Source organism: Vipera berus (assembly GCF_964194415.1).
Source record: "Vipera berus genome assembly, chromosome: Z".
NCBI lineage: Eukaryota > Metazoa > Chordata > Lepidosauria > Squamata > Viperidae > Vipera > Vipera berus.
In genome coordinates this window covers 41,055,502-41,077,899 of record NC_138205.1, presented here as the reverse complement: position 1 = coordinate 41,077,899, position 22,398 = coordinate 41,055,502, and the positions used below count along the sequence as shown (strand labels likewise).

The 22,398-nt window shown below is 36.9% G+C and overlaps 1 protein-coding gene across 1 annotated transcript in view; it reads left to right on the top strand.

The window, feature by feature from the left end:
• Positions 1-6,323: 6,323 nt before the first annotated feature.
• Positions 6,324-22,398, top strand: part of WNT3 (Wnt family member 3) — a gene marked incomplete at its 3' end in the record, with an annotated part of 33,680 nt that continues 17,605 nt past the window's right edge. Inside the window, exon 1 of the mRNA XM_081346336.1 lies at positions 6,324-6,778. Within this exon, the coding sequence (XP_081202462.1) occupies positions 6,396-6,778 (383 nt within the window). The 5' untranslated portion in view covers positions 6,324-6,395. The remainder of the gene's footprint in view (positions 6,779-22,398) is intronic.

Genomic DNA, 22,398 nt, shown 5'->3' with positions numbered 1-22,398 from the left:
TTAACTTGTGAGGTCCTTTCATATAATCAGCAATAGCCAAAAATACAATGTGCATTATAACCTATTGAAGAAATTACAAATCTTAAGAAATCCTGTAGTTTTTCTTAATTTTTAGTAGGCCACATAATTAAACACAAAATTTGGATTTCCTTTACTACTGATTTGGAAAAAAAATACTTGAAAGGACCTCCCAAGTATAGAGCTTGTCTACCTCTGAATATCAGATACCCAGTGCTTTTTTGTAAAAGAAAAAGGTGCCGGAACTCACACACATCATACAACCCACCTTGCCTACCCACAAGGTTCCACCCAAAAAAGGTGCCGGAACTCCATTCTGAGCGTTCTATGACAAAAAAAGCCCTGCAGATACCAGTCTACAAGAGTGCCTCCTTATGCTTGTAGATTTGTAGCCCCATCTGTTTTGGCACTTTTGGAAACCTGATGCTGGACTAGATGGAGCTGTGGTATGATCCACCAGGGCAAAGCGATGCCCTGGAACCCTAGTATTCCATGTAAACGTGTTCCATGAGAAATATTTAAGTAACGGGTTCCATTGGCCTAAAAACCCCTCTGGAGTTTTTAGTCTGGCGATTACAGACTCCATTTTTCCTTTTGATTTCCAGAAAGATGGCATTGTAACTTTACTGGAGCTAGTCATGCCATATCTTTTTCTTGTCTAGCTTTGGGCTGAGGTTTTTTTGTTTTTTCTTCCCCCCCCCCCCTCTTTCAGGCATCTTTCTGAATTTGTCGCTCAACTGACTTCCAAAACCAGAGTAAATCTCCTTGCTACCACTTGCCCCAGGTAATTTTCAGGGAAATCAAGACAGCTGCTTAGTGGATGAATTTCACCCTTGGAAGGGCAGCCGGCCCATTATGCTGCAGAATGCAGAACAAGTAGAGGCAAATGCCTTAACTCAACTTGTACCCTGAAGCACAATCCAGTGGCCATTTACAGTTCGACTTTTTTTAAAGGGCTGATCAGAAGGAAGGGGGAGGTTTGTAAATGAGAAAAGCTACACAGGCAGGAGATGAGAGCTCTTCAGCTTCATGGAATCACAACTTCTTTAAATCATGTTTAGATGGGGTGGGCTGTTGAAGTTTGACTGAATTAAACCGAGGATGTTCCCAGCAGGAAAACAATGTAGTCCCTGCTGCATCACATCTGCCTCTGCTTCCCATAAAGATAAACCAGATGCCCTAATTTAAAAAAAAATCATCCATCCAAAACAGTGACTAGATTCACATGATACACCAGTTGTTTGTTTGTTTTTAAAAAAAAATCACAATTGGTTAACTCAGCTATGGATGATTGCAGTAGCAGAAACACACTACTCCCAGCAAACCACATTGTGGTTCAGTATGCTATATACACCCAGACAGAAGGCACAAAATCTTCCTTTACTGCTTATGATCAACATCCAGTATTCCTTTGTACCTGAATATTTCACTAGTGTCTGTGTCCACAATTTAATACCCTCCAGATATGTTGAACAAACCATCAGATTCTCTAAGGAGTTTAACATGGCAGAAAATTCTCTCTAATCTATGGAAATGGCACAATAAATTCATTTCCTCCACACTACTGAGGGTAGGGAGCCTTCATTTTGTCCTTCCTTACTTTGTTAAAAAAATAAATGTAAGGATACTGATACCACTTGTTTTTTTATTCATCGTTATGGAAAAGATCCATATTCATTGATGATCCATGAGACCTGGGAAGGGCTGTAATTACTGATAAAAAATGCTTATCTAGCCAGGGTCTTCATGCACTGAGCCAATTGTCCCCCAGCTTAAAATCTCAGTCCTAAAGGTTAGCTAATTAAACGTGCTTCATTGATTTATCATTGCACCATCATCCACAGATTCTTTTTCCTAATAACATAGACAAAGTCAATTTAAAAATACAGGAAGTGCTTAACTTATGGCCACAATTAAGCCAAAGAACTTTTTGCTAAGCAAGACAATAGTTCAGGGGTGTCAAACTGCCAGCCCGCAGGCCAGTTGCATCATGCAGAGGCCGCACCCACCCCAGCTCCGACAATGCGAAAATAACCATGATATGTCGCAACACGTCACGTGACATGGTGAATTTGACACCTGTGCAATAGTTAAATGAATTTTGCCCCATCTTACAACCTTAAGTGAATCATTGCAGTTGTTAAGTTAGTAATATGGTTGTGATGTGAATCTGGCTTCCCCAGTGACTGCTTGTCAGAAGGTCACAAAAGGTGATCACATGTTCCTGGGACACTGCAACCATTATAAATGCATGCCAATTGCCAGGCGTCCAAATTTTAATCGTGTGACCACACAGATGCTGCAAAGATTGTAGAAATAGTCATAGGTCACTTTTTTCAGTGCTGTTGTATCTTTGAATGGTTACTAACTGATTGGTTGTAACTCAAGGACCATCTGCACATATATAACATTGTACACAGGACTTTCTATCTGTGTTGACTAGAGGGAACATGAAAGACAGCTAGTGTAATATAGTTGTTTTGGGTTTGGATTAAGACAACAGAGATCCAAGTTCAAATCTGTGTTTGAGATCTGGGATGAGTCACAAAGTTAGGAGGGAGTGCTATGAACACTAACAGACACCAACAAACCAGGGAAAGAAAGAAAAAAAGGCCAAATGCAGATAACCCATTACCTAAACATTGCTTTCAAAGAACTAGGAGGATAATGTTGATGCAGATTGCCATCATCCATTCACCTGTCAGAGTATAAAAATATAAACAAGGGCTTTCTTCAATCTTCTGCTCACTGGGTCAATCGTGCTGCTGTCAGGAGCTATGCACTCTCCCTGCATGCTTGGGACTGTTTGGCTAAACAACTTTTAAAGAAAGCATTGGATGCTTTTCTGATCAGCTGATACTTTTTTCTACTTCTTTAAGCTTCAAGGTTTGAACGGTTTTTGCCTGATTGTTTCTCCTGCTGGCTGGAAATCAAGCAACTTGCTTGAAGCTAAAAATCAATAGTCTTTGTGTTCCTTTGATTGCTGCTCTGAACCTGCTGTGTTATTAGTTGCTGCGGCAGGCTTTCAAACAGAACAGAAACCTTCATCCAGCTAATAAAAGCAAGATTGGCCTGAACTGGGAGACACTGCACAGGAGTTATGTTACGGCACTCTGTTTAGCTAACACGTTAAATCCCTCCAGGTTCTATATGTACACTGTGGAATCCCTTATTAGCTGAAAGGGGACACAATCCAGTGGTACACAACATGCTTTTCTTGGAAAATATACCTACATCAATGCCTGTCATTTACTTTAGGTTCTGCCATCATGTGTTCAATTGTCTTAAATTATATTGGCTGGGCTTACACAACACTTTAATTCCAAAGAAACCACAGGATGACTTTATGGGTGATGTGAACCAGGTCAGTCCTGACTTATACAGACCAGTGGCCTAACAATGTAAAAGACAATGTCTTCTGTTCCTATAAAATATAATTCATTTTGAGGGCATATATATCTTTTAACATAAAAACCTGTACATTTTACTTTTTAAAGTTTAGTGTTCTCATTATTCATGCTTAAGCAATTTGTGATGAAAATTCCAGATTCCACAGGACAAAGACAAGATATCAGCTCATTACTTTTATTTATAAAAAATAATCCATCAAATTTAGTGTTCAGCCATATTACGAATTTTTAAATTTTACAAGTTGTGACACGTACATCATCCAGGCCTTTGAAGATAAATCAGTTGTAATTCCTTATTCCTGTCATGAAAACCATTTGCACAAGTGAAAAGCTTGGATAGCCACCCTATTAGCTTCAGAAAATTAAGAAATCTGAAAGGTCCTCATTTCATACAATCTTGTTCAGGAGTAAAAACATATTTTTAATCCTTTCTCCCAACCCACTTAATTTCCAGATTACATGCAGGAATTTTCTGTAAAGAGCAATAGTTTGAATGCAGAAAATTGCTTGTATAACAAGCTTGTTTACTTATATATTCAATTATTCATTAGCTTTAAACATTCCCTCTTTCTTTGTTTCCCCACAACAACCCTGCAAATTATGTCAGGCTGAGAAAGAAGGACTGGTCCAAAGTCCCCTAGGCAGGGGTAGGCAACCTTGGCTCTTTTATGACTCGTGGACTTCAACTCCCAGAATTCCTGAGCCAGCATAGCCAAGGGAGCTTCTGTGGCTAATAGAGAATTTGGAGCCAAATCTCCTTGATGCTAATACAGCATCTTAAACTTTGTACAAAATTGGCTCTTGGAAAAATATGCTGAGTCTGAAACTGCAGGAAAAGTGGTCATACTTTATCCAAACATACAAATAAGTGGTGATGGAGAATAGTTTTGGTTGAGAATGGAATCCAACTCCTCCCAAGGCAATTTTACTGGTTATGCACCTTCACTGTCTTACAGCTAAAATATATATATATATATGTTTTTCAACTGAATCTGTTTAATTATTTACTTAAACCATTTCTGCCTTGTTTTCTCAAAGCAATTAAAAACAGAAATGAAAAAAGAAATATGCCTATTTCTAAATACATGAATTGTCTGAAAGTCCTTCAGTAGAACCATGAAAGAACAATCACATCCAAAGCATCTCCTATCCTTTTCTAGAGGCAGGCAGGCTTTAGGCTACATGCTTGAAACCAAACATGCAGAGATGGGGCCAGGTAGGCTTCTTCAGGGAATCCATAATTGAAATGCAGTGACAGAGAAGACATTCATGCTATCCACCGAAGCTGACAGAACCAGGACTCCAGATTGTCACTGTCACTTATGAGTGTGACATACTGAACTATTTCTCATAAGCCACAATATTGCCTCATTGACTGCATTCCGTTTACTGATATTAACAGCCAGGAAATATATTTCTTTGATTTCAAATACTATGATTCACTTGCCGTTCTACAGATTATTCAGGAGGAAGTAGGGGTCCAAGGAAGAAGAATCTTTCTCTGCTTGTTCATATTATTTAATATTCAGGATATAATCAGCTTCCTATATACAGCAGAGGGACGCGGTGGCTCAGTGGGTTAAGAGACTGAGCCTGTCGATCAGAAGGTTGGCAGTTTGGCGGGTCGAATCCTGAGTGCTGCGTAACAGAGTGAGCGCCTGTTACTTGTCCCAGCTTCTGCCAACCTAGCAGTTCAAAAGCACATAAAAATGCAAGTAGAAAAATAGGGACCACTACGGTGGGAAGGTAACAGCGTTCCATGAGCCTTTGGTGTCTAGTCATGGCGGCCACTTGACCACGGAGACATCCTTGGACAAGTACTGGCTCTTCGGCTTTGAAACGGGGGTGGGCACCAGCCCCTAGAGTCGGAAACGACTAGCACGCACGTGCGGGGGAACCTTTACCTTTACCTATATACAGCGAGGTGGTGCGATGATCATTCTCCTTATCTTTTCTACATTATTCTTGCACATATTCTTATAGAACATATAAAATCTTTTAAGTTCATCAACGATTTCTCCTGGGTTTGTCCAATGTACATAATTGAAATCTTAATCCTGCATTGGCCAAAATATGTAGGTAAAAATTGCTCTTTTCCTTCTCTTTTAACAATATTATGGTATGCAAATAGCACTAGAATCAGGACAACCAGAAGAACCTTTTGACGTAAATATGTTTTTCCTAATATTTTGCTAATATGTTTTGAAATTTCTCTTACCAAAAGCATATTAATATAGTCAATAGTTCATGTTTAGAATAAATTTTATCATGCGGCTCCCTCCATTAAATATGTGAATGAAAGAATGAGTAAAAAGTTTTATTAAATACTGTCAAAGGACCCAACAATCACGTAGCATACAAACAAGCATACATTTTGACATTTCATGGGAAACAAATTATTATTCAGAAAGTGGTTTCTTCTTGTGAGGGTAAATTAATCTCTCTTGATCCAGCTTGTTGCATCTCAGCCTATAAATATCTGAAGGATTTAAGAAAAATGTTTTAAAAAACAGGTCTTGTTGTGAACTGAGACCATGATGTAAGGTAGGAAATATAGTGCAATTCATATATTAGCTCTTTAACATCAAAAAGCATATACTTAAAAATGGCTGCAAATTCACATTTTGCACTTGCCATCCAACTGGCAGACAAAAACATAAGGAGCCCTGGGAGGTGTACCAATGAAATTCAAGAGATTCCCCATTCCCACCTTACCTTCCAAGCTTAATCATGTCATGGCCATAAACTCTACATCTCATGGAGAGTAAAAAAAAAATAGGGGGAAAAACACAAAAGGAATACACTATAAAACTCTCTTTCAAGATTTGCCTATTACTCTCTGTAACAAGCACTACATTGCTGTGTGTGTGTGTGTGTGTGTGTGTGTGTGTGTGTAAAAAGGTTGGGATGACTGACAGCCTTGAACTATAGGCTCATCCCTCACCTTAAGCTGTGCAATCTGATTGGATGCTTCCTGACATCTCCAAAGCACAGCACATTTTAATAGACGGTTTGGTAGTTTGTCAGGGGTGGGTGGGGGAAAAGGTTCAGCGAGATGCATTTCTGACCAGCATAAAATCATTTTTCACTTCAGGAATATTTCTTGGCTTTGTGGGTGTGTGTATATGTGAGGGGGGAGGGGGGGGTAGAAAGACCTGTTTTTTTTTTTCTAGGTGGGATTGTTTTGTTTTGATTTTTTTTTGGGTCCTTAAATGTTTTTCTGCAAACTTTGTGGAGAGTGCTCTTCTCCTCAGCACCAAGCCTGGACTAATGGATTACCACCTGCTTGGATTAACTTTAGTTTTTTTCTTCGGTGATACAAAGGTCCTAGCCGGTTACCCTATTTGGTGGTAAGATTTCTTTTCTCCTCATCTCAAACTTTTTGGCAGCTTACTCCTTTTTCCCTACTTTAGTTTATTTGCATTCTCTCTCTTCACCTTGATTCATGTTTCTCATCATTTCGCTTTTTCAGAATTTGTGCAAAGTTCCTACATGCCTTTTTCATTTTGGAAGGGTGATATTAATAGACTTTTTCCTTTAGCTTGAAAAGCATTGGTTCTGCCTCAATCATTTGTGGCATCAGAATAATATATTGGAATATAATTTATAAGCAGCAGGAATTGTAAAGAAAATCAACGAAAGGAATAGAAACATAAAACTACCATCAAGGTTCACTGTTATTAGGAATTTGCCTGCAGATCACAAATGTTTATTAACAGTGCTATGTAAAATGATTCCTCAGATGTGCTCTTTCACTTTAAATTTATTTGCTTAATGATGCCAAATCTGCAGAAAAAATATCAAGAAAACAACCAAGATCTAAGTTTTAACTTCAATTTTTTTGGAATGACAACAATTTGACATTTTAATTTCCTGCTTGCTTCATAAAAATCTTGACTCCAATTAATCAAACCAAGAAGATAAAAGCTAAAAATTATTTTGCCAAATATTCATTCCCCTGTATTGGGACATGGTGTGATCTGGGATTTTTTTTTCAGCAAAATCAAAATTCAGGTTATTAGAAATACTTAAGCATTTAATAATCTAATGTCAATTTTTCCTTTTACTTAATTAAAATATCTCCTTATACTAAAATGTGTTAAACATCAACAGCTTCAATATGAAGTTAATTTAAATATGGCCCTCCACTATCACTTTCTAAGCTTTCCTTTTATGTAAATTTTTCCTTAATTTATTTTTAAATATTATCAAAAGTGGGCTATGAATATAAATTAAAAATTGTTTAGTTTTGAAAAATAAGTTGTGTTGTAAAATTCTGATTCAGATGCCTACTATAAAGAATAAAGAATAAACATTCAGTACATCTAGCAACATTTTTAACCTTGTTTTGTTTGATTATATGAAAACGACTGAGAAAAATTAAATCACAGCAACATCAAAAAATACTTGTATTTTCCTTGCCAAATGGATATGACTCATATATGCAAAGCACAACCAGAATATATCTTCAGGGTCAAAAAGGTTCTCCTGTCAGAATTTAGATTAATCAGATCTCTTTTAGCCCCAGGTTTGATGAAACAAACTTCCTATTAAAGAACCTGTAAACTATTAAGAATCAAATGTTTTATTACAAGTAGAACCATCAAAAAGAGTTGATTCAGAGAATTTGGTTTGGTAAACAGAAACTGGTTGTATTGCTTATTTAAAGTTAAGAATTTCAAGTTATAAAGAGAAATCTTGATATTTTGGTAAAATTTTGCTCTTCCAATCATCCTTCTTAATGTAGACAGAAGCACTACAAGAGATCTATTTTCTTCCAGTCTGCTTAATTTTTCCCTTTAACGAAAATCTATTCTTCCAGTAGATATCTTTTGTCTCAAAGAAAAAGGATTAAGCCTGTGGATTTTAAAATACAGACATACATAATTCAACAACAGTATGCACATACGCATATTTTAGGATAATGAAAATTATCTATAGAATATATGTAAAGCGTCACAACAACTGAGCTGTGCTTTTCGCTTGTATTTTCCAGTACTGTATAGAGCAAACGCTGTAATAATTACATTAAAAACAAGGCTCAGAAATGAACAAATGAAAGCATAATTGATAATGAGCTGTAAGTCAGTATATGCATTTCACAGCAATCCTCACACTTTATTCTGTTGCATGATTTCTAACTTCTAGTCATTCAGTTCCCTTCAAATTCAAGTGATTATTTTCACTTGATGTGAAAGTTTATGTTCCTATATCTTACATTATTCAGCAGGTGAATTGGGAAAGATCTGAATTTATTCAAGTTTCTCGCAAATGCTCAGTTCCTCTTCAGGATAATTCCAGGCTAAAAAGATAGTCAGTAAATAATCATTTAACATACAATCATAAAAATTAATAGATCAATAACCATGCATCTATTTTGCACGAATAAGTCCAAGTGCCTAAAAATATCAATGTATTGGTTTTATTAATGTATAGTGGGAGGAGAAATTGTCAGTCAGAAAATGTGGGGCAGCAATCAACTTTCACATATAAAAAATGGAAAAGTCATAATTTACTTCTGGATTACAAAATAATTCAGCATTTTAAAAAACAAGATTTAGAATTCTTCATACTAAACAGTCTATCCAGAGAAAGTAATTTTGATCACCTAGACGTCTAGACTTATCTTGAGTCAGTATCTATCCAATCTGATTGAGCCGTAGATCTGAAATCCAAGGTGCAGAAGACAATGAGGAAGCTAGTTAGGGACCTAATGCTGGGAATCAAAAATGAATATATTCAAAAGTGTGAAAAAGGCAAGTTGCATAGTTTCAAATTGCCTGGAACTTTGGGGGGGGGGAGAAGGAGGCAAAAAAATGAAGTTCTGTATAGTAATACTGTAGCACTATTAAATTTAGCCAACTGGAGAGCACAAATGTATAAAACCAGACAAAAAAATGTGATCCTCAGACAAGAGAATATGTATTTTTCTCCAGCACTCTGTAGCTCATCATCTCAGGTTGTCATGACAGCTGTGTACACTGTTATATAGTCACATATTAGAAGAACTGGATAATTGGATAAGGGTGAGCTGGCTGCATTTGACCCAAGCAGATATTAGGTATGATATGTTTTTCCTGGGCATATGAGAAGACAATGGCCAGCATAGAAGTAAATTCTTAAATATCTATGGAGATTCTCAGGTCATGGTTGTCCCAAAGGTTCTTTTCAAAATACAACTGGACTTCCTTTGTTTTTCCCTTGAAGACATTTTGCTTTTCGTCCAAGAAACTGAAGAACTGAAGAAGCTTCTTGGATGAGAAGTGAAATATCATCAAGGAGAAAACAAAGGAAGTTCAATTGCCTCTTGAAAAGCATTTTTTGGGTCAATTCTTAGATCCAAGACTAAAAGTGCTGCCATATATAGGATTTAAATTGTGTCCACAAAAATTAAGATACAAGTGGAAAAGCTATACTGGCTTAGATTTCTATATTTGACCCCAGCTTACTAATATTCACACTTGTGGAAAAGCACTTCTCCAATATGATATTCAATCTGCCAGGACCACTCTTGGAAATCTAAAAAACATTCACCTCTGGCTGACCTTTAAATCACATCCCTTCTATCTTTGCTTTTAAAAAAATGAAAAAGAGAGGCATCTACTGTATAGTTGAATTCAGATGCTAGTTTCTCCAAAACCTCTCTGGTTTTCAACAGAATGATCTTTACATTGTTTGCTTTTTGTACAATCAAGCTCATACCTTATAGAAATCAAACTTATAATTCAAGAAAATAGGGAGAGGAGCCTCATCATTAGGATAGGTGGTAGCATTCTTATTTGATTAAAAAAGGGGGCAAGAAATGGGAAAAGTCGAAATTTAGAATTGTATCAAATACAATGATTGTGATTTTTTTTCCTTTGTAAATCACGCTTTGGAACTATATATATATATATATATATATATATATATATATATATATATATATATATATATATATATATATATATATATATATATACATATATATACATACATACATATATATACATATATATATATATGTTTCTTTCACTGAATTTTATACAGTTTGAAAAGCTTCTGAGAATGCTACAATATGTGTACAAACCACAGAAAGTGCAATAATCTTTTCAGCCTGGGTTCTGGTCCCTGCAGAGGGCTGCTTTCTTTCTAGAGCTCTGATGGACCTGGAGATGGATTTGCCTCTTCAAAGTGATGTAGTCCAGGACTAATATAACCAGGGGTTGAATGGAGAAGAATAACAGAATGCCCTGGACCACCTACACAATTCTACTGAACATTCCTCAGTTTATAATGCAACACTTGGTCTTCTTTAGAAAGCATCCTTGAAACCCAGGAGGTAAGGTCACCCAAAATACAGGAATGCCATAGGAATTGTGGAGGGCTTGGGAATTATTTTTTAACTTCATTGGCATCTGGAGGGGGAAAAAATGGATTGCAGTAAGAACACATGAGCAGCTTCCTAGTGATAGGAGAAAGTACACAGTTTGGATCTACTAAGCCATTACAAGAAACTACAATGTAGTTTGTTTGATTTGGTCCTGGAAAGTTATATGAATGGTATCATGTCATATTAATCACTATTTCTGAACTAATTCTAGTACTTACATCCTTCCACTGAAATCAGACTTTCCCTGCCTGTCAAATGTGACACAATGCCATCTTGGTGGTTGGGAAGGCAACACTACTTTAACAGCTGAATTTCATCTTTAACATTTTGCCTGCTGGCTTCAGATATTGACAACTGATATTGCCAAAAGCCCATTGGCAGGTTGGCTGCCAGCCAATGGGTAAACAGCAATTGAGTCTAACCAGTGAGATGAGCCATAATTACATCTATGCATATCCAAAATCAGCATCAGTAACATTTAAATTCCAGATGGTGCAAATGAATTTGGAAATTAGATCTGTCAAGGAAGAAAGTGCAGAGATGATTAAATGGGACAAAGCTCATACTCTTGAGCTGAATCATGGCAGTAGAACATTCACCATAGCTAAAGATCAGACAACCTGATCAACTCGCCAGTCTACAGAAACTGACCGTTAGAGTGTCCTTTCTCGAGATGACTCCCTCTATATATGCCGAATTACAATATCCATCATTCTCAGCCCACAAGGCATTATCCCTTCTGAATATTGATAATCAGTGCTGTAATTCAATACTTAGAAATAGGTTGAGAAATACTGTATTAGATGCAACTCCATGGCATTTTCTGGTCTCACTTTAAAGAAAGGCTTGGATAAGTAAAATAATCCATTTGACATCTGTCCAATGATTGTGTGGAAAATGTAGAGGTTTTTCAAAGGCAAGGAGAAAAGCATTTGCACATTCTCAAAGATATTATTCCATCTCACCTATTAAGCAAATTAAACTCTCCTCTTTTTTGTAACCTTTGTCCTCTTTTAGCCTTTTCATATTTGAAAATTTATCCCATTTAAGTGAACATAATAAATGAAATCAGTTGGAAATTCGTCTGTAAGATTTCAAGAGACAAAGTAAGACATTTGGCAAAATTCTGGAATCAATAAATTACAACAGCATTTATAACATTATCCTCCATGGTTTCCCTGGGAAAGATATCTACTATGTAATGAATGGATATCTCTCTTCCTTTGTTTTTTAAACAGACATTTCTGAAATTTTCCATCAGGCTAGCTAAAATCTTAGAAATTGCCAATACTGTATATATTAATAATTACCATGTTTCTAACATTTCCTATGATGGAAATCTACATGTTTACATGAATAGTACAGCATAAAATGTTTAAGACTGCTTATTATTTATCTACATGTAACTCATTTACATAAAGTTTCTTAAATGATGTCCTCATAAGCTTTGAAGGAAGAGCACTGCTGGATAATTAATCAATTATCTTCTCTGTACATAAAATGAAACACTCTGAATTCAAATATGACATTTCTATTTGGCTTCCTCTTCCACAAAGGTTTTTCTCATGAAATGGATTTCCTCGTTAGCATTTACATATGGCTTGGTTTTTATAAAGGAGTAGTTACAGGACTGCTTAATGTCCATGGATGTTTGTTCTCAAGATGTGCATTTTTAATTTCAGATTTTTTTAATCATTCAATTTAAGCTTGTGATTAGAAGTTTTTAAATTAAAATCTTGGATGCCCTCAAACAGTGTTAAGAGTCAGGTATGTTCTCGAATTAAGGCACAATTGGATAAATTTTGGTTAATTTCTATTCCCCTGCTTCCATCACAATTCAGGAAATAAAATTTACCTCAATTTTCCTTTGGGGCATTAGAGACAAATTTAAAACAGTCCATCTCACAGATACTGTTAACAACACCTTTGGATAAACATTTCTGATGCAGTTTATACCACATATAAAGCAAATATAGGATAAATAAAACAAATTAAAATTAGTATAAATAACAGGCAGGATGTTAAAAGTTATATAAAACAAATGACAGATTTATTTAAATGTGAAAGGCAGGGAAAAATGGACAATCCAATATCTGAATTTTACTCATATTCAAATTGGCCGAAAAGGAAGATTTAAAAAGTGTTTTTTTTTTCTTTCTGGAATTCAGTTCGACTGTTCATTCTTAGGAGTGAAAGGTTCTCGTCCAGAGCAGCGGAGAACTAACTATAACTAGCCTCCTTATTACTTTGGGAACTATTAGAGACAACCTTTAGGTCTCCGTGGAATTCGAGGTAATTAAAATTTACTCCCTACTCTTGTTCTATTAAAGTATGTTTAAAAAGGTCCAGAGGCCAAGCAAAAATTAACTGACACCTTAGTTTTTAAATTACGGATTCCCGCTCGCTCAAACCTATGATTCGATTGCAACAAATTCTGTATTTTACCCACCTGGTTGCCATATTTTGAAAACATTGTGAACACATGCCTTCTTGGACGTGGGCTTTACAAGTTAAGACTACAGTCTTCCACACCCTTGTGAGTTCAGATCGATCGATCGATCTCAGTGGAAATGATGGCTGAATTCCATACGATTGCACCATCCCTGTAGATTATTTTTTTTTAAAAAAAAAAGTCTGGTTCGAATGTGGTAATTGTTTGCCGACACTTGGAGTCATTTGCTCCCTGTGAAGTAAGAAACGCTTGTGCTAGGAATTAGGAAAACAGGCTGGCTAGTCGCGAGGGAAAAGCGAGGCACGGCTGATGAACCTTGGAAGCCGCTCAGGGCTGGCGGAAGGTGCGAAGGGAATTGACCCAACTTTCTGGAATGCAGCTGCTAATGTACAGTAAGGGAAGAGAGCTCCCGACATAAAAGCTCCAGGCGGATCTGATAAAAGATGACAAGGCTTCTGAAAAATGTTTAAACCTGTTCCCCTTCCCCTCCTCTCCTTTCTTTGGGCCACGACAGGGGAGGAAGCTAATGTACTCTTAGCATTAAAGCCGATTAGGACAGGCCAACACACTCAGAGTAGGAAACAAGACGTGACTCCAACAGGAAAACGCTTTTAAAACCCATCCTGATACTTCTAATGGACCACCGAGATTATTATTAAAACAAAACGTTGTAGTTCTAGGTGCTTGATGGGATTTAGATTTCTCAGACTAAGGAATTCTCTTCTTAAGGGCATTAGGCATGTAAAAGGGGGGGGGGGAATCTTCTCCATTTCAGCATCTCCTTTGATGCAGATTTAGCAACATGAATTATTTAGGAAAACAGAAAGATTAGCAGTTAAGATCACAAGCAAATGAACTGATAAAAGGTAAACTGCTGTGACTTAACTTGATATTTCTGCAATGGTGTATTTTATTTTTCCCCCTTTTATTTACAAAAGTGCTGAGATAAACAAAACCAATAATCCTCATACATGCATTTGCAATCTAATATATGTAAGAAAAAAAGTAGAGAAATGTTGAAAAAAATAATCTCTCTAGACAAACCAGGACCCATTACAACATTTTATTACCTTTGATACTACCTTTCACTAGGGTTAATTATGGAGTTGTTTGGTTTTCATTTAGTGTGCTGTATGAACAATCATTGTTTGTAGAATACATCTTACAGCTTTATGTGAAGAGCATTGGGGCTTGTTTAACCTATTTTGGTTACAGAAATTGGCTTAGTATTATACAGAATCTATTTTCACTTAGTTCAGATGTTGAACTGATAAACCTGAACTCACTGGAAGACTTAAAGGATATAGCCAAGATATGATTAATCATGAATAATCATGCTTTTAGCCTACCTAATCATCTGAGTTCATATAACCAATTGAACCAACACAGTATTGCACAAATTACTAAAAAACAGCTGGACAATTTATGGTTGAGTGTATCATGAGCCCTCTGTCTTTTTCTGAGGTATACTTTGCTCTGTGCTACTCACTGATTAAAACTCAAGCTTTGATTAGAAAGAAAAGAATGAAGCTTAAGCTATTGCAACTCATTCATATCAAAGTAACTGCAAGATAAGATAACATGTTGTAAGTAATGAAAATAAGAAGGAAAAAATATCTGATTCTGAAGAAGCCAAGCATTAAATTCAAGGACACACATCCCACAATATAATAAATTAAAGAGATTGGGGAACAGCTGTATTTTCCTTCCCTTCACCCTCCTTGGACATTGATGATCTCCTTTACAAAATGAAGTGAGGCAAGGAAGATTACTGGAGGAGGGAGGAACAGCTTCAACTCATACCTGGAGTCTCTAATGTTTACTGTAGAGGAGTTGAATATTTTCCTCTGGTAACATCCTTGCTGGAATCTGCACAGTTGACACTCACCACCAATCCACTTGACCCTTTGGCAAGGATTGGGAGGGATGTTGGTAAGAGAGAAGGAATGAGGATTTTTTTCCCCCTGTAGCTTCCTTTACTTGGGATCCAAGGCCAAGGTTATAGACTGATATATAAGTCATATGCTTCTCATTAATTTCATGGTACAGATTTCACTTTTACTTTTAATGTGAGACAATAAAGATGATGGCTGGGTTTACATACTGCTATAAGTCATAATTGTTTGGTTTGTGCTTAGCATGATGTTTCAAGCCAACCATTGATATATGGTTTACTTTCTAGAGTGAATTCAGCCACTTGTGGCTTGTTTAACCAACAATAATGCAACGTGTGAATTTAATAGGGTTTTATGATTTGAGGCTGCCCTATATCAAGTGAAATAATGAGCATGAGTAGAATAGAATTAACCTATCCTTACTTTACTATAGAGATCCCCTTTGACTGAGATGTTATGATATAATGGTGTTCCTGAATATTTTAAGTACATATACTGTACTGATTTGGCCATTGGCAGCTTTTAATTTATATGAAACTAATATTTTAATTAAAGTAGCATTAAAATATTTTAATGACATAAAACAATATTGGTGCTTGAACCAGATTCAGAGATAAGGGCAGAGTTTTGAACAATATTTCTCAGTCTCCTAAACATTTCACAGTGATTCACCTCTAGCAGATTTTTTTACATTAAAATAATGTTATTAAGTATTACAATTGTAGAGATAAAACTACAAAAAAGAAAAAAGAATAACTTCCCCATTCGTCTCAAAAAAGACGAATGGGGAAGTTATTTAATTCTTTAATTGTAATCTTTGCAAGTGAACCTTGACTTACAACCACAACTGAGGGCAGAATTTCCTTTGCTGACAAGACAGTTGTTAAGTGAATCATATCTGATTTTATGAATCATGTAATTGTTAAGCAAATCTGTCTTCCCCCATTGATTTGCTTGTTGAAAGCTGTCTGGGAATGGTAATCACTTGACTCCAGGATGCTACAATGGTCATAAATACGTGCTGATAGGCAAGCAACTGTATTTTGATTATGTGACTGTGGAGATGCTGTGATGGTTGTAAGTGCAAAGATCCATCAGCCACTTTTTTAGTGCCACTGTAGTTTTGAACAGCTTCTAAACAAATGATTGTAAGTTAAGAACTACCTGTATTTCCTTTTAGCTCCCTCTCATGACCAACCTTCAAAGTTCCATCCTAACATGTTCCCCCCCCCCCCCGAATTCCAAACATAAGCCATTTTCCCACTGGAAGAATTTATTCAGTTATTTTCAAAATCTCATTTCAGATCCATCTAGATTCTTAGTCCATTTATAATTTTCCAGAAACAATACTCTAATCATCCTTTAATAGTTTAGTCGTCAAAATTGCTAAGTCTTTAAAGTTGCACTTAAAATTTCTTGTGGTAGGGATTGAAAACAAACTCACCCAAAGAATACCATCAAATTTGCCATTATGGAGATCTTTAATATTTGAAAAACAGTTTTTAAAAAAGTGATTCCAAGAGTGATTAAAAAATGAGACTCAGCCAAGCTTTGTATCCATTATGATTGTGGGTATAGAATTTTCAGTTGCTCCATTCCCCAGCTGAGCACAAAAAACACAGTTCCTGTTGTCTGCTTGCAAGGAGCAGCTGTCTGGAGTACATGGAGGCATTCCCACCCTCTCTCCTTTGCTTTCTATTTTCTCTGGAGAGATCTCAGTGGCTAGGATCTTTGCCATAATGCCATCCCTGTTCCTTCAGGGACATCTAGCTTGCTGTGCACTCACTGGAAGTCATCTCTGGCAGATACTGCTGAGGTTCACACATTAAGCTTCTCTTTGCCAATAAGTAATTTGTTTTTTGCTCAGACAAATCCAGCCAATTCAACATTTTTCAACCATCCATTTATTAAGTAAACTGTGGTTTAGCATGATGTTATGTAGTCAGGCAGTTTGTAAATCCAACACTAGATAGATTATGTATGAATGCAGACCATGATCTAGTTTGCTTGACACACTAAAGCATATTATGACTGTTCCAGCATGGCATTCAAAACTGAACCATGGCTTCAGTTGTGATTAGGTTAATTACACTGTCTTTATACATGGTACTGATTGTTATTTGAATACATGCTCTGGGGAAAAAAAATCAATTTGTGACTATCTTTTCTAGGCTGTAAGAAGGCAAAAGGGAGCTACTGCCCACTGCTGACAACAGTTTTGTTGTTGTTGTTGTTGTTATTTTATGTGGCATGGACACACAAATAAAAATAAATGCCAAACAATTGCCCAGATCTCATGGGGCACTATTGGTTTATTTGCTTTTTAATTACTCAGTATTTTAAAACAAGCTGATATACTCACAGATCTGAAGGCTGACTGGCCTATTTTGTCATAGTTACGTGCTTTCTCTATGCAAGTTGGATTCTTCCATTCACAGTGTTTTCTCATGAGTGCTCCTTGGTGTCAGATCTTTATTCAGGCAAGAGTGCTGAACAATCTGAATAAAGAACTGGAATTCTTTCATCCCAAACTAATTATTGGATTACATGTATCATGCAACTCCTGAGCAGAGTAATGTGAATGGGTTCACATATTATATTAATCTTAAATATATTTGGATCAGTTTTAGCTTAGTTAAGTTGTGCAAAGACCTAAGTGGCATTTGCTTAACATTTGTGTATACTTGTTTATAGGATAGATGCAGAATAACAGAGTTGGAAGGGATCTTGGGGGTCTTCTAGTCCAACCCACTCCTTAAGCAGGAAACCCAATAACATTTCAGACAAATGGTTGTCTTATATCTTCTTAAAAACTTCCAGTGTTGGAGCACCCACAACTTCTGGAGGCAAATAGTTGCACTGATTAATTGTTCTGTCAGGAAATTTCTTCTTAGTTCTAGGTTGCTTCTCTCCGTGATTAGTTTCCATCTGTTGCTTCTTGTCCTGCCTTCAGGTTCTGGCAGCCCCTCAGATACTGGAACATTCCCTAGTCCTTCTTTTTATTAAACTAAATATATGCAATTCCTGAAACCTTTCTTCATATGTTTTAACTCCCAGTCCCCTAATCATCTTTGTTCTTCTTCTCTACACTCTTTGTAGAATCTCGACATCTTTTTTATGTTGTGGCAACCCAAATTGGATGCAATATTCCAAGTGTGGTCTTACCGGGCCATTATAAAATGGTATTAACACTACACATGATCTTAATTCTATCCCTCTGTTAATGCAACCTAGGACTGTGTGGGCTTTTTTGGCAGCTGCAGCATACTGCTGGCTCATATATAAGTGATTATCAAAATTCCTCTTGCATTTATTACTATTGAGCCAGATACCATCTATCCTATACCTGTGCATTTAGTTTTTCTTGTCTAAATATAGAACCTTATTTTTCTCACCGTTGAATTTCATTTTGTTAGATAGGGATCAGTGTTCAAGTCTGTCAAGATTCTTCTGGATCATGAGCCTACCTTCTGGAGTGTTAACTATTCCTGCCAGCTTGGTGTCATCTGCAAATTTCATCGTTGTTTAAATCATTGATGAAGATGTTGAAGAGCCCTGGGCCAAAGACAGAGCCTTGGGGTATTTCTTTGCATACTTCCCTCCATGTAGAAGCAGTTCCACTAAGGAGTACATATTGAATGTGGTTGGTTATGCTATGTAACCCACATTTTCTATCTTATCAAGTGGTAGGTTATAGTCTGCTTTAATCAAATGCCTTACTGAAGTCCAAGAAATTTATATCCACAACATTTCTCTTGTTCTCTATGTCACATTGTCAAAAAATTCAATAAGATTTGTCTGGCATGATCTGTTTTGACAAACCCATATTGGTTTCTGGTTATGCCTGGTCCTCATTTTACTGACCTCAGAAAGATGGAAGGCTGAATTAAGCTTGAGCTGGTCAGGATCAAACTCCTGGCTCTGTGGGCAGAGGTAGACTGTTTATTTGCCTCTATGTGTTTGCAGATTTATTGCTTGATTATCTTTTCCAGAATCTTTCTAAATATTGATGTCAGGCTGATTGGTATGTATTCCCTGGATTAGTTTTTTTTCTCCCTTTTTTGAAGTTGGGAACTACATTATCCCTTTTCCAGTCATCTGGTAGTTCTCTGGTGCTCCATGATCTTTGAAAAATATGGTTTGATCATCCTGAGATCACATCTGCCAACTCCTTCAGAACCTTGGGTCGTGGTGATTTGAAATCATCTGCAGTGGATAGGTGTTCTCTTACCATTTTCTTGCTTATTTTAATTTGCATTCCTAATCTGCATGCAAATTTAGAAAATACGATAACTTAAATGGCAATACAGTACATCTCAAAATAGAAGGAAGATTGTGATCAAGGAACTGTGTACTTGATTAGCCTATTGCCTACAAAGCACCTGCTCTTCCATCTTTTGTTTCTCAAAGTTTAAATCAGAGTTAGACTAGACAGTCCTTTAAGTGGAGAACTGTCTCCAATAAAATGTAAATTATGACCTTCCTACTTATCAATGATTGCAAATATGCATATAAATGAATAAGGATCCAGGAAATTACAGCCCACAGTACGATTTAGGTCATTCCAGAAGGGCTTTCCTAATCCTCTACATCAGTATATAGAACTGTATCTGCTGCAATCTGACTTTAATGGATATGATAAACTATGCAATTTTCTACAGGAATTAGGTAATGCATTCCCAAACCAGGCCATATTAATACAATCAAGAAAACTTCTCTCCTAAGTGATCTAGTATAACTATATTTTTGTACAGTTCACTTGCAAACTTGCTTTTGCCTACCAGTCCTTTGGCTGAATAAATCAAAAAGGAACGGATAGTCTGTACTCTACAATCATACAACCACATAAGGCAAGGGTCCCTAATAAATTGCTATGGCTTTTTTCTGGAACACTTTGCTCACAAGCCAAAGTATATTGTCTCCAAGCCTGCCAACTCTGAAAATGAACAAAGGCTGTCTAAGCATGGTACAACATTGTAGTTTCCAGCTAATTGGGAAATCTGTGGGTATGTATTAGTAGATGTTTTTTAAAGAAAATAAAAAACACATTTTCATCACATCAAAAATGGAATATTGAGATAAGTAATTGGAAGTGGAAGAAAGTAATCTGAGAAGAAAGAATCTGCTGGTACATAATGCAAGCTTTCCTTGCTGAATAGGGTGACGCATAGCTGGATGCGTCCAATTGTGGAAGTTTAATAGAGCACTTCTCTATTAGTGGGATTAAGAAAGGAGATGTTTCAGAATATGCTGTAAGTTTATAAACTGCTCTGATTAAGGACTGAGATCCCATAATGTGACATCTGTGGCATTATCAGAAACTGCCTATTTGTCCAATTAGTTTTATACTAGCTACTTTAGATTTTTCAAGGCAGTCTTCCCCGGTATGCCTTTTAGATATGTTGAATTTCATTAGCCATCGTGTCTAATCCAACACATCTAGAAAACATGGAGTGATAGAAGCCCACGCCAGGTTCTCAAGCAAAGAGCGCTTTGGAATCAAGAGAATTTGCTAGTTCCTCTTTTTAACTGGTCCAAGTCCACTACAGCCATCAAAATTATGTGAGCTTATTTTCCCTATCTTTCCCTATCTTCTAAGTTTCCCCATCATTAGCAACATTTCTGGCTTTAGAGTTTACTGTACCCTTGGAATAGTCAAACAAGAATGTTCCAACTTTATGTCAGCCATTCATTTGGAGAGGGTGGGGAGGACACTTGGTGACCTAACTTGTCATCTCTCTTTGGCAGGAGTGGAATTGGTGCCAACAACTTAGCTGGCGCTGCCTGGGTGCTAAAAATAACTTGCCCTCAAGTCAGGTTCCCTCCAGAGGTAATAACAACAAAACAAGCAGCCTGCTAAAGAAGAATTATCTCAGCCTAATCAGCTCCCTGGGGCAGAGAGTTTGAGAGAGTTCAGGAAAGCAAACAGGTAATGCTGTAGTGTTCCCAAAGCAAAGACAGAGAGGATTGGCCATACCTCTTCCCACACTGAGAAGGATCTTACATGGCCATGGGAAGTTCAATCCTGACCTGCCCACAAACTCCCCAAACCTGGCCTGATGTTCTCTCCTGAGCATTTTCAAAATTTGAAGCATATTTATTGTAGAAAATGTCCACTGGAAATATTCATCAACCAGGATCCCCCCCATGGCCAACTCACCAGTGCCACTGGAACTGAGGAAGGCATCAAGCAAGGCTGCATATGGCCCCACTCTTACTCAGTTTCTATAGCCACTCTTTGATAGTCTATTTCCATAACACATTTCCCAAAACTTTCTGGAAGACAGGTCTTATTCTATTCTATGCAGACAACGCAGCAATACTTTCAAGAATATTTGCTGGCCTTAAAATAATACTGAGAGCAGGAAAACAGTACTGCAAGGAGAATCAGAGATTAGAGATAGGGCTTATGAAAGAGGTAGTTAGAGTATGGATAACAATAATAATAATAATAATAATAATAATAATAATAATAATAATAATAATAATAATAATAATAATAATAATAATAATAATAATAATTTTATTTATATACCACCCTTCTCCCGAAGGACTCAGGGCGGTGAACAGGGCAGATATATAAAAAATGCAAAAATACAAAAGTTAAAAGAAAATTAAACATATGCCCAGCTAAAAACAATAAATACAGATATTAAAAATGACATAAAACCCAACCCATCCCCCTTCAGGCCAGGCCGGCTTGTTCAAATAAGAATGTCTTCAGATCGCGACGGAAGGAGCGAAGGTCGGGCGCCATCAGGAGCTCAACCGGCAACCGATTCCATAGCTCCAGGGCGCCCACAGAGAAGGACCTCCCCCTGGGGGCCACCAATCGACATTCTCCGCACAGGGCAGAGAGAAGTTGATGCCGGCTATACTATATTGGTTCAGAGCTATCCTTTTTTTTCCCCTGGCCTTCCCCTATTACTGTAATTGTGAGTGATGATTTTCAGTCTACATGGTAATAGGTGGTAGGAACTAAAATTTCATTCTTGGGCTTCTCTCCAGATCTTCTATCCAGTGTGGGACAAGATCAGGCCAAAGCACTCATTAAACAGCATGTAGCAGACACAGAGCCAATTGGATCTTTTTATTGTCAGTCAATCCAACCTCCAACTGGTATTCTGTCTCCCCTATGGAATACTTAACTAAAGTTAAAAGTACCGTCTTCCCTCAGCTATCCTTTCAGGCTAATACCCTGAAAGACAATGCCCCTATGGCTCTGGAAATGCAGAGCATATTCTTCACCAA